General features: G+C 47.9%; 1 protein-coding gene across 1 annotated transcript in view; it reads right to left on the bottom strand.

The window, feature by feature from the left end:
• The window catches only part of LOC126481920 (neuroendocrine convertase 2), a 1488910-nt gene that overhangs the window by 37048 nt on the left and 1438181 nt on the right, over positions 1-13681 (bottom strand). The window contains exon 11 of the mRNA XM_050105880.1: positions 6543-6707. Within this exon, the coding sequence (XP_049961837.1) occupies positions 6543-6707 (165 nt within the window). The remainder of the gene's footprint in view (positions 1-6542; positions 6708-13681) is intronic.

Raw genomic sequence — 13681 nt, 5'->3', positions numbered from 1 at the left:
CTGTGTTTTCTTTAGGTCGACCGCTTCCTTCTTGATGCTGTGTTCGGCCATGGTTCACCCATTCTTGCCAACATGGTCGAATAGGGGCGTGACGGTTCCCAAACACTCCAACCGTCTTCTCTTAGCCCTGCAACACGTCTTCACTCAAATGCTGACATCTGCGTATATTGTTCAAAGGCCTGTCCGCGAGGCATAGTTGCTGTCGAACTGAGCACACGTAATGAAATTCGCAAAGACTTTATGCCCTGATGTCCTCATGCCCCATGTTTACTATCCTTGTCAACTCAGCGGTGAAACTGCGCTGCAGCCTCACACATTCATCCATTAGCCACAAAGTTTACAATTTTGCATTTTCCGTTGATGACAAATTTGCAAACTCCTTCATGGTGCGACATTTTCTTTTTTTTTCTCTTAGAGCGTGTGTAGCAGTTTTAGATATATAAAAACGGTAAACTGCTGCATACATTTATCCAATAAGAGGAATACAAATTGTGTATTTGCGGAGAGCTAAAACAAACGGCCAATTTCTGTGTGAGAGGGGAGGCAAGGGCTGCAGGCACTATAATTGTGTAAAAGAATGGCCTGCTCGGAATGAAGTACAGCTCGGGTATAGGACCCTGGTTAACAATCTTCTTGCTGACCCCTAAAATTTTTCCTGAGTCTTTTCTACAACATTTTGAAAGCCATTGACAAAGTATATGGATTCACGTACGTAGTGGTGTCCAAAAGCTCCTGAAATATATCAATTAAAATCATTACATCTTATCTAGATTTTGTTCTGCACCATCAGCTTCAGAGGAGTTGCCAATGTTTTTGCCACTTGTGAAATGCATCCTGGAGGTTTTTGCTTCTTGGGATGTTTAGCATCGTCTGCCATTCCATTTGAATTTCCTCCATTGTAGTAAATTTTCGCCCCTTCAATTTGATTTTCATCATGGGGGAAAGGAAGAAGTCACACAGAGATACCGCTGGTGAGTACGGCGAGTTGGGAACAAATGTCATCTCGTTTTTAGTAAAAAACAGCTCCTGGACAATGTAGGCTGTATGCGATGGTGCATTGTCTTCGTGGGGTACTTAATCGTTCGCATGCCGCATTTGTGAAAATTTTTTCCCCATGACATCTCTCCAGCGTCTCACTAGAACTCTTTATTGACCGTCTGATCGGGACAGACGAACTCTTCATGAAAAATCCAGTAAAAAATCTGATCAACAAGAATTTACTGCTCCTTGCCAAGGCTTTTTTTGTCCGAAATGACTACTGTTTAGTTTCAGGATCATCGCCATAAACCCAATATACATCACCAGTGAAAGAAAGTATGCATCGACTTGTAGCAGTTTTTTAAGTTCGCTGTAGGCTTCCACGAGATGTTGTTTCTGATAGTTCTAATGGTTCAAATGGCTCTGAGCACTATGACTCAACTGCTGAGGTCATTAGCCCCTAGAACTTAGAACTAGTTAAACCTAACTAGCCTAAGGACATCACAAACATCCATGCCCGAGGCAGGATTCGAACCTGCGACCGTAGCGGTCTTGCGGTTCCAGACTGCAGCGCCTTTAACCGCACGGCCACTTCGGCCGGCTCTGATAGTTCTGTGGCAGTCCTGGGACAGGTGTTTCTTCAATCCTTCTCATGTTCAATTGGTCCGAAGGTACGCCGACACTATGATGTCGTATTCCCAATTGTTGCAGAGGTCTTGGACGGTCTGTCTCCGATCTTGCGCAATCAGATGGAGCACTTTTAAAACCTTTTCTTCTGAGGTGTCAATAGGCAGCTTCGTTCCTGCAGCGGTTTCGCCAAATTTAAAACAGAACTTTATAAAGAAACGTTTCTCTTTCAAATCAGTCTTCGCAAAACAGCAAATTCAGGTAATGAAATGGACACATGACCACCAACAACTGAAAGCCAAACCACTCATCTCACATCACCTGCTACTGTGCTTCAAAAAGGATCTATGGGAAGACATTAAAGTATTTAATTGTACTCATAACCATATTTCGAATTTTGGGAACTCCTGGATATCCCCCAGGTCTTGCGAGAAAGGTTCTTAGGGATCAATGAAGCAAAACTTAAGGAAGGAAAATTTGTAATCTGGCAAATTACGGAACTGATGAGTGATGAAGATTTCTTTTTTTTTTTGGGGTGATGACGAAAAAAAAAAAAACGTAATGACGTGTCTCTCTTTCACAGATGTCTACAAGAACTGTTTAGGTGTAGGTCACGCGAAGTACTGAGACTAGACTACCTTATGAAATGCGACAATGAGACTTTCCTGTGCTCCGTTGTCGGGGCTTCCGTTGCGTGGCACGAAACCACAGTCGCTGCGGCGGCCGGAGTCCATGCGCCCTTAGCGATGTGGCGCGCTCCTGACGAATCACGCGGTGTAGGCCAGATCCGGGCAAAGTGGCCATGGCTACCAAAGTGGCTGTTGGGTTACTGGGCGCTGTAAGGTGCTGGCTTGGCGTCGGAAATAAACTCAACGGTAGTCGAACTGCGGGCCACACGCCACCCTAATCTGGTATTCGTGCGGCTGGTTATTCTCATTCATATTTTATAACACGTGTCTAGAAACTAGCAGTCGGATCCAAAGTTCCCTCTCAGTAACATATTAACATTCTTGCAGAGACAATAATATTTTGAGAGATGATTAATTTTAATTGATGTTGGTGAATTCGGGCGTGTGCTAAGTAAAGTTGGGCACTCACCTTAGGGGCGGAGGGGTAAGTAGCACGGCGACTGTGGGGTTAGAGGATGTGGGAGGGTGAATGTTTCACTGTTTGCCTTCCGTTACTGACAACTTACCCGTGTAAACACCTCGTACGGATCAACTGCTGCGTTACAGAGTTTCACACGGAAGTACCACGAATTCGCGGATTCGCATTACAGACAAATGCGGTACGTATTTGTAGCAATGAATTCGAAATTATATTATGGCTGTTGTAATAAAATGCGATGAGTAGGAGAAAAATTATATTGAAAACATTTGGTAAACATTTGTGATCATGCCTCATATTGCATAATGCATTTACATGTAAGTACAATTACTGTCATTAATTAATCATCCGGTCACACAGACAGCACAACACTGCGTCACGCTGTTGCACTGTCACAACTTTGCGGTCGCTGAGTGAGGGAGCAGTCTGAAACAAAGAGCCGTCGAAACGAAGTATTCCGAATGGTACCGACTTTTAACGAGCAGTTCTTTGAGGCTTTTAATACAGTTAGTCTATTGCTGGCGCGTAACATACTATTTTATATATTACCAATTAATAATAAGAATAATACATATGCTTCCCTAGGTGTCGCCCCCAGTGATACTATTGGCTCTTGAGGAAAAAAGTCTGACTACTCCTTCTTTAACTTACTCTCACTGGAGGGCCCATTCACCCCGTGAAGACTAATCTGGTTGCTGTGCTGCTCCTCATATTTATAATAACTTTTGTGGATTTTGGTTATCCTGATGTAAGGTTAGCGATCAATTTCTATATTTATTGCGAAGAGGGAATGTGACTTAAAGTCTTTTTAATGAAACTGTTTTGAAAGTGTCATACCTTGCCTACATAATGCTATTTTAATTATTAATAATGCAGTCATGCTATTGGAGGGCATACAGATTTTTTTGTAATGGTGCCAATGTGGGTAAAGTCGCCATCTCGGCACTTTTGGCCTCTTTGCGTAGGAGAAAAATGTAAGCGCAGTGGCTGCAAGAAGAGCTCCGCAGCGATACTTACGGCAAGTCCTTATATACAGGCGGGAAAAGAGAATAAAAAGAAAGTAAAGAGAAGGAAGAACGGAAAGCAGCAGAATGATTTGGCGGACAGGGCGGGCAGCAATTTGCGGTTGTTTGCTGATGTTGTTGATGGTGCCGTGGTTTACGGTAAGATGTCGGACTTGAGTAACTGTAGGAAGATACAAGACGACTTAGACAAAATTTTTAGTTATTGTGATGAATGGCAGCTAGCTATAAATGTAGAATAATGTATGTTAATGCAGATGAGTAGGAAGAACAAAACTAACTTTCGGACACAGTATTACTAGTACCCTGTTTGACACATCACGTCATTTAAATATCTGGGCGTAACGTTTCAAAGCGATATGAAATGGAGCGACCACGCGGGAACTGTGGTACGAAAGACAATTGGTCGACTTCGGCTTGTTGGGAGAAATTTAGGAAACAGTGGTTCATCTATAAAGGAGATCACATATAGGGCGCTGGTGCGATCTGTTCTTGAGTACTGCTCGAGTGTTTGGGATCCGTATCAGGTCGCATTGAAGGAAGACATCGCAGCATTTCAGAGGCGGCGGCTAGGTTTGTTACCGCTAGGTTCGAACAAAGCGTAAGTGGTATAGAGATACTTCGGGAACTCATACGGGAATCCTTGGACGGAAGGTGACGTTCTCTTCGAGAAACACTATTGACAGAATTTGGAGAACCGGCATTTGAAGCTGACTGCCGAACGATTCTGCTGCCACCAACATACATTGCGCGAATGGACGAAGGAGATAAGATACGAGAAAGTAGGATTCATACGGGGGCATATAGACAGTTGTTACTCCCTCACCCTGTTTGAGAGTCGAACAGGAAAGGCAATGACTGATAGTGGTATACGGTACCCTCCGCCGCGCACCATACGGTGGCTTGCGGAGTATCTGCGCAGATGTAGGGATGTAGGACAGTGAAAAGAATATTGCGAAGAGCAGGAAATGCAACGCTGGAAGAACTCTTTCTAATGACAGCAATGCAGACAAAACGTGCATGTACTGCGAAGAAACATTTTGAAATGCAAGGTCAGAAGAGCAGTGGATTTAGTGCCAGTTGTGGGCCCACGAGCTCTGTACAGGAGCTGAGCAACACAGTTTGACTTTTATTTTTGAATAGTGTAAATAATTGAAATTCAATCATGTTTTGCAGTAAATCATGTTTAGTTCTTTGTTGAAATATTTTTTTGTCCCTTATTTTTTTGGTATAAAACTAAGTGGCCACCTTGCCCGCTCATGTGGGGCAAAGTGATCACTTTTCCACTTTGTCAAAACTGAATTGTTTAAAGTATTTAATTTGATCATAAGGTGACTAAACTATCCTATATTATACTTCAACGGTTGCAGATTATAATCTCTCATTTCTGTGCATTTCCTACTGTTGTTAGTCAGCTTAAAAGGCAGGGATGCCTTAGCCTAGCCACTGTGACCGGCTTTCCCTATTGTTTATTGGTAGACCTTGATTAATTCTCTGGATTGATACACTATTCAGTTAGTCTAAATAAGGATCGCGAAACCGGGTTAAACCTCTCAGAACTCCGTAGTCAATAATGGAACTCCCTGTAGCCGCGTAATTTCAAGAAAAATTGCGAGATCCGACCAACGGACAGAATTGCGTCCACCGCCAAATTATCAGTACATCACCTCCGACTGCCTCCTAGCCACTTACCCATAAAATCTCCATGATAATAAAACAGGAATTTTAAAGTCATCAGGGAAAAAATCCCACCCAAACACCACAAACACCACACTGAGATTTCTACGGAAGCACATTGAATTCTTTTGATTTAACGAAAATCTTCCCAAATCCTTATCTTTCACTAAATTCCACCATCCATTCAGCTATTTGGCTCAACAGTCGCTGCCTATTGAGCGTCTGTAAACTCGATAAACAGCAACAGTCGCCTAGGAAACGGGCACAGTTCAAATTCAAACCCACGTTACCACACGAGACGACTGTACTTTCGGGATCTCTTAATTTTCGGCACTGCCAGAAATAACTCGCTTGATCAGGAATGATCACCTTGTCCTGTCTACAGAACACCTCGGCCTTCCCCCCCCCCCTCCCCCCTCGCTCCCCCCCTCCCACTCCCCGCCCCGCATTTGCAGCTGGCTGCAGAATGTCACTACTGACGCCAACTGCTTTTCGCGTCAAGGCACGATAGGAGAAAGTTGGGCTCGTATGGAGAAATGTAGGCAATTGTGTTTTCCCTAGCTCCATTTGCGAGCCTAACAAGAAAGGAAACGAGTATTAGTGGTACAGTACATAGCATCGTCCACCATGCAAAATATTGTGGCTTGCGGATTATGTACGTGGATGCAGATCTGGACTCCTCTATTTCGCGAGCTGTAGACTGCTGCATGAAACTATTTAACACTTAAGTCTTAGAAACAGTCAGAATCAGGAGCCGAATGTACACATTTTTATTGACCATTTCCTGCTATCACTTGTAGAGCTTCTGTAAAGGCGCTGCCTCCTGTTAGGGTCTTTAGAAGTTTCCTTGCAGCGAGTATTGAAAGACACCGGCCGTCATAGGGATATCATCCGACCTCGAGATTGCCTCCTATACCGTGACTACTATACATTTAGCAGTATCAAAGGCAGACGAGCCAGTCAACACTAGGGTGAAGAAAATCCCCTACCCACGCAGTACAGACAGGATTAGCACAAGATGCTATGAGGAAATGATATGTTACAACATATCACCGCTTTAGAAGCAGGGAGTAGGTGTGTTGTGTGTGTGTGTGTGTCTTTTTTTTCAGTGGGACGTGCAGAGGCACTCACCTGGTTCCCATGGGCGAGGTGAGGAAGAGCTCGAGGTCCCCGCGTCGCGACGCGTTGAGCGTGATGACGGCCTGCACGTGCTCCAGGTAGTCCACCTGCGTGTCGGTGCCGCGGCACGCGTCCGTCGAGATCTTCAGCACCAGTGGGCCGCGGGACGGGATCTCGCTGCAACACACGTCACACCTTTCTGTGCTCATGCCATCGACTGGTGCGAATTTCATTCCCTGCTGGTGACCTTAAAACATGACACACCAAGTAACACTCGCTTGAGCTCTGGAATTGAGTGGTGTAATTTGTTTTTGTCTATCTTGTACAGTTTAGGAGTTATTAATGTGGTTACGTCGACTGCAGTTGTGCATTGCACGGGATGGACAACACGTAGAACATGTGTTGAAGCATTCGGTATGAAGGTGATTTCCCAACTTTCAACATTAATAACCTCTAAACTGTACAAGATAGACAAAAACAAATTACAGCACTAAATTCCAGAGCTCAAATAGTGTTATTTGATGTGTCATACGCCCCGCTTCCCATTAAAAAAAAAGACTTCAATCCAAAATGGCGAATTTCAAGATGGCGGCCATGAATGACATTCACTCCAAAAGTTGCTGCCCCACATAAAACCTATGTTAACATCATCACATTTCAATTTTCCCTTCAATCTTCCAACTTATGAAGGTGTCCAAGGACTTTTGACTCGCCCTATATATATATATATATATATATATATATATATATATATATATATATATATATATATACTCCTGGAAATTGAAATAAGAACACCGTTAATTCATTGTCCCCAGGAAGGGGAAACTTTATTGACACATTCCTGGGGTCAGATACATCACATGGTCACACTGACAGAACCACAGGCACATAGACACACGCAACAGAGCATGCACAATGTCGGCACTAGTACAATGTATATCCACCTTTCGCAGCAATGCAGGCTGCTATTCTCCCATGGAGACGATCCTAGAGATGCTGGATGTAGTCCTGTGGAACGGCTTGCCATGCCATTTCCACCTGGCGCCTCAGTTGGACCAGCGTTCGTGCTGGACGTGCAGACCGCGTGAGACGACGCTTCATCCAGTCCCAAACATGCTCAATGGGGGACAGATCCGGAGATCTTGCTGGCCAGGGTAGTTGACTTACACCTTCTAGAGCACGTTGGGTGGCACGGGATACATGCGGACGTGCATTGTCCTGTTGGAACAGCAAGTTCCCTTGCCGGTCTAGGAATGGTAGAACGATGGGTTCGATGACGGTTTGGATGTACCGTGCACTATTCAGTGTCCCCACGACGATCACCAGTGGTGTACGGCCAGTGTAGGAGATCGCTCCCCACACCATGATGCCGGGTGTTGGCCCTGTGTGCCTCGGTCGTATGCAGTCCTGATTGTGGCGCTCACCTGCACGGCGCCAAACACGCATACGACCATCATTGGCACCAAGGCAGAAGCGACTCTCATCGCTGAAGACGACACGTCTCCATTCGTCCCTCCATTCACGCCTGTCGCGACACCACTGGAGGCGGGCTGCACGATGTTGGGGCGTGAGCGGAAGACGGCCTAACGGTGTGCGGGACCGTAGCCCAGCTTCATGGAGACGGTTGCGAATGGTCCTCGCCGATACCCCAGGAGCAACAGTGTCCCTAATTTGCTGGGAAGTGACGGTTCCAGCCCGACTACGCACGACCACGAGCCTTTGAAGTCGAACGATTTATCCGTGACGAAGTTCAAATACCAACACAGCACATCATCGGTATCCACCTATCCATCACAAGCAGCGTCGTTTACGTCAAGATGGTCGATGACGAGTTATGTCACGCAGTTGTGAACAGATGCGCGAACACTCTCAAGTTCAAACACTCCGATGGTCACATCGGAGAGGTTACTGTTGACCATGCTGGACTAGGATTACGCACACTAAGAGTCTTCGAACTCCCTTTCGAAGTACCACCGGACGTCGTTACCTCAGCTTTCCGCCCTTATGGGACGGTAATTAGCCACGTGGCCGAAAAATGGAACACCTTCGAGACGTACCAAGTCCTCAACGGCGTCCGACAAGTGAAAATTGAATTAAAGAAACATGTGCCGTCCTACTTAGTCATAGGTGGCTGTCGAGCAATAATAATGTACGACGGCCAACCTCGTACTTGTTCTGGTTGCGGCCAGGAGGGTCATGTCCGCTCGGCGTGTATTCAACGTCGGATTACACAACTTCCATTGCATGACACGACACCACCTCCTACGCTCACGGCCCTCCCCCTCAATTACGCAGAGGTGACACGATCGACCGTCATGACAGACGACAACCCCCCCGGAAGACAGGAAGCGTTGGAATGCGCACCTGTCGCCGGTCCTGGATTGACCAACACCATTACGGTGTCTGCAGGGGTTGAAGAACGCCGCCCATCGACTCCACAAGAAGATTCGGACGAGAGAATGGTACTCGACGCTAGGGTTGTACCGACCTCTGCCTTTCTCCCTGAGGGGGATGCTATACGGGAACCACAAACTCTTTCGGACTCAGAAACCCACGTCCGCAAACAAAGGTCACCGAGAAAACATAAAAAGCGACGTCGCACACCCTCAGACGAATGCCTCCAGCGGACGTCTTCTCCAGTTGACGACCGGACGGCCGACGAAACGACGAGGAGAATGGATGACACGAGATCGCCCTCACCTGTCACTTTGTCTGATTTTGACAATTCCGTTTCCGCTCCCTCGGACAAACGGATGGCCAGCACAGCGCCCGCCGTTGGTACACAACCGGGAACAACTGCGGATTCACCCTTAGTCACTCAGCCCACAAGTGTTCTGCCGCAGCCACCGTTAACTTGCGGACCTTGGGCGGATGACATTGAAGACGATTCTACGACCGCTGTGGTGGATGAGGAGAGGGGTCTCTCCTCCCACACCTCGGCCCCTCCCGAGTAGCAACAGATGACGGCGCGGACGCGGCCAGCAGATCACAGGCCCCACCTTTTACGGCGACACTGACGGCAGCCCCCACCGCAGGAGACGATCTACAAACCTATCGCTTAACGACCATCAACATTAACACCATTCGGACACGTACGAAGTTGTCGCTGCTCCAAGACATGCTCAATGCAGCAGACGTTGACATTGTCTTTCTCCAAGAAGTCTTCGTCGAAGATTTCCCGGGTATGTATGGTTATACGGCTCATGTGTCCCACGCCTCGCCAACTAACAGTGGAGTCGCCATTCTCCTCAGAGAGGGCCTCGAGGCGGACGAAGTCCGATATCTCCCCGACGCTAGAGGAATGGCCGTAACGGTGCAAGGCGTCCGGTTTATCAATGTGTACGCCCCTTCCGGAACGAATCGCCGTCGTGACCGATCGCTCTTCTTCGCAGAAGGAATAGCACCGCTTTTTCAGGGCAGGCACGATGACTTGATATTAGGGGGCGATTTCAATTGCACCCAAGCACCTAAAGATCAGCTGCCACGCCATTCACCGTGCCCCGAACTTGGGACACTCATCGGCGATCTCCAGCTAGTAGATACATGGGAACATGTCCGAGGAAATAGATCGGGATACACCCATTTCACGAGTCACTCGTCTAGTCGCATCGATAGGATTTACGTCTCCCGTTCTCTCGCGGCAACGGTGAGTGACGCGGAGGTGTGGCCAGTAGCCTTCTCTGATCACGAGGCCTATATATGTGCCGTCACCCTTCGTCGCCAACGGGTGTGGGGCAGCCGACATCCCTGGAAATTAAACCTTGCTCATCTCGCTTCTCCGGATTGTCGACGCGCCATCGAAGACACGTGGAGTTTGTGCGTCCGCCGCCTCCCAACGTATCCTACGTCGATTAGTTGGTGGTTAACCTGCACCAAGCCGGCCCTACGGCGAACCTTTATTACGTATGGTCGTGAGACTGCTGCTTGGAGGCGGCAGACCCTTGATTTTTATTTCACCGTCCTTCGCGAATGCGCCTCCTTGCCACCCACACCGGACCGACAGCTGACAGTTCAGCGTGCGAAAGCACAGATCGTAGCCCATATGCGCCGACACCTCGAAGGGACGATCGTCCGAGCGCGGACACAAGGCAGACTCGCAACGGAACGACCCACCATGTACCACGTCATCCGAGAACGTACACTGCGAAGACGGGCGCTGATACATGCCATCACCACTGAGGACGGCCTTCATCACACCACACAACGCGATATTGCTGCAGCCTTCTTCGACCATTACGCACGACTTTATTCTGCTCAATGTTCCGACCCGATGACGGTGACAGCAGTCTCACAACTGGTTTACGGCATTGTCCCACAGGATTTACAAACTGAATTATTGAACGACATTACGGAAGACGAAGTTATCGACGCCATCGGTAAAGGAGCGGCGAATAAGTCTCCTGGCCCCGACGGGCTCCCTGTGGAGTTTTGTAGAACTTTTCAGTATTTACTGGCTCCCAAGTTAACAGACATCTGTCGGGAGCTTATGTCCCCCCGCGGTGCCGCTCCCTGCGACCTTCGTAGAAGGAATAATTATACCGGTTCACAAGCCTAAAGGTGGGGCTCGAATACAAGATTACCGCCCGCTAACACTCGTCAACTGCGACATGAAGATATTCACCAGACTATTAGCTAACCGTCTACGACCGACCAACCTTACGTCATCTCGCCAGATCAGACTTCCCTAGGGGGTATCAACAACATCCACACAGCACTGTGTCGATACCGTGACGTAATAGCCCTAGCCAGGGCACGCCGCGTCCCGGGAGCGCTGGCATCACTAGATTTTAGCCAAGCGTTTGATCGAGTGGATCACGCATACCTAACGTCCATTCTCCAGCACACGCAGTACCCACAGCAATTCACAGCCGTCGTGATGCGCCTACTCCGAGGAGCGACTTCCAAAGTGCTCGTTAACGGGCGTCTCTCGCAGTCCCTCCCGATTTTCCGCTCCGTCCGTCAAGGCTGCCCCTTGTCGACGTTACTATATGCTCTGGCACTGGAACCGCTCCTCTGTGGTCTCCGTCAACACCTCACCGGTCTTACCCTACGTGACGTCACATTTCGCTGTACAGCATATGCAGACGACCTGGTTCTCGTGTTCCGCAATCGCGATGATGTCAACAGAGCACTAGAATGGATTACCACGTACGGTGTGGCTTCCGGCAGCTGTCTCAACGTCGCCAAATCGGTCGCCATGGCCATAGGAGACGGGTTGACCCCAGCGTGTGTCGAACCCCTACAGCTTCGTGGCACTATCAAATGTCTCGGAATAGAGTTTCACGACGACATACGGCGCACCGCGGCTCTTAACTACCGCCGCTTATTACAACAAATTCGGGTCCAGATCTTCAACCTTCGTCTGCGGACCCTCGACATTCTCCAAAGGACACACTTCGTTAATGTTTACCTCGCATCGCGCCTTCCACACATAGCGCGTGTTCTCCCAATACCGTTACTGATGGCTCGACGTCTATTAGCGGCATTCGGAGCCTACGTCAGTACAGGCATGCTCTTCAAAGTCAGTTATGAGTCACTGACCCTTCCCCCAGAAAGGGGAGGTCTTGGCCTAGTCCATGTCCACGACAGAGCTGTGTCCCTGTATGTCAGCTCACACATCAAGCTGTGGCGCCACCACCCGGAAAGTTTGACAGGTTTGCTGTTGGAGTCCTTAGCTCCGCCGTCCATTATGCCCCCACTGACGACGCAAGACATACCCCCACCCTTCTACTACTTCGGGAACTTTTACATTGAACACAGCTATTTCCGTATCGCAGTACCACCGACGAAACAGGCGTCGGCGCGGGATATATATCATGTCCTACAGCAGAGGCGCCCACCAAACATCGTGGAGACGAAAAGCCCTCAGGTTAATTGGAAGGTGGTGTGGAAGACGATTCACGCGATTCCACTGGACACAGCCGTCCAATCCACATGGTACATCACAGTCAATGGTAAACAGATCACCCGATCACGCCTCCACAAGATAAACATGGCGGAATCGCCTCTCTGCGTAGACTGCGGGATACCAGACACGGACGAACACCGTCTCACATGTGGCGCGGCAGAAGACGTATGGCGCTTGGTGCGACAAATTTTATCGTATTTTCTACGAGTGACTCCGGAACACATTACACCTCGGTTTCTACTATTTCCGGATCAACAGTATTTCCCGCGCGCCAAGACCAACGCTGTCACGTGGATCCGTGCGCATGCGGTACACTACTTATTTCACGATGGACCTAAAGATGTATTAGACTTTTGGAACTACCTACAAGAACGTCATTTCAAGATCGTACGGAACCCAAAATACAGACAGAATTTTTCTAATTATTTAGGGAGTGCCCTACGCGACCCTCCGCGCAGCTGGATCATCAACAGGTAGGAGAAGATACCCATTGAGTGAGCTGACATGACTAAGTTCGATTCTCGGTGGAACAACATGATATACGTGAAGACGTACCTGGATGATGAAGCGTAAGGAGAGTAGCGACACACCCTTCTGTATCCTGTATGAAGCACTTTTTTTTCGTTTTCCCCATATACATTACCTCGGTGTAGGAACGTGCCGAGATATTGTTTTCTTTTTCTCAGAGCACGATGCGGTGCTAGATACATTTATTTTTGTTGTGGTATAAAGTAAAACCACATTAAGAATGTATTAAAACAGTAAATAAAAATAAATAAATAAACAATAATTCCCACAAAAGATTTCCCCTTCCAATCCCTGATTCGTTGACGGACGAGGGGGACACTGCGACCAGGCCTCGGGTTACGACCCCTGATCGCTCTGCCTTCCGCGCCCTCCCCCACCTTCTTAAAAAAATAAAAAAATAAAAAGAAAAAAAATAAAAAAATCGAGTGAAAATTTTAATAAAAAAAAAGAATGGCAAAGGTCCCGAGTTCGAGTCTCGGTCGGGCACACAATTTTAATCTGCCAGGAAGTTTCATATCAGAGCACACTCCGCTGCAGAGTGAAAACCTCTTTCTGGAAACATCCCACAGGCTGTGGCTAAGCCATGTCTCCACAATATCCTTTCTTTCAGGAGTGGTAGTTCTGCAAGGTTCGCAGGAGAGCTTCTGTAAAGTTTGGAAGGTAGGAGACGAGGTACTGGCAGAAGTAAAGCTGTGAGTACCGGGCGTGAGTC

The sequence above is a fragment of the Schistocerca serialis genome, chromosome 5 (assembly GCF_023864345.2).
Source record: "Schistocerca serialis cubense isolate TAMUIC-IGC-003099 chromosome 5, iqSchSeri2.2, whole genome shotgun sequence".
Classification (NCBI taxonomy): Eukaryota; Metazoa; Arthropoda; class Insecta; order Orthoptera; family Acrididae; genus Schistocerca; species Schistocerca serialis.
This window is presented reverse-complemented; position numbering and strand designations above follow the sequence as displayed.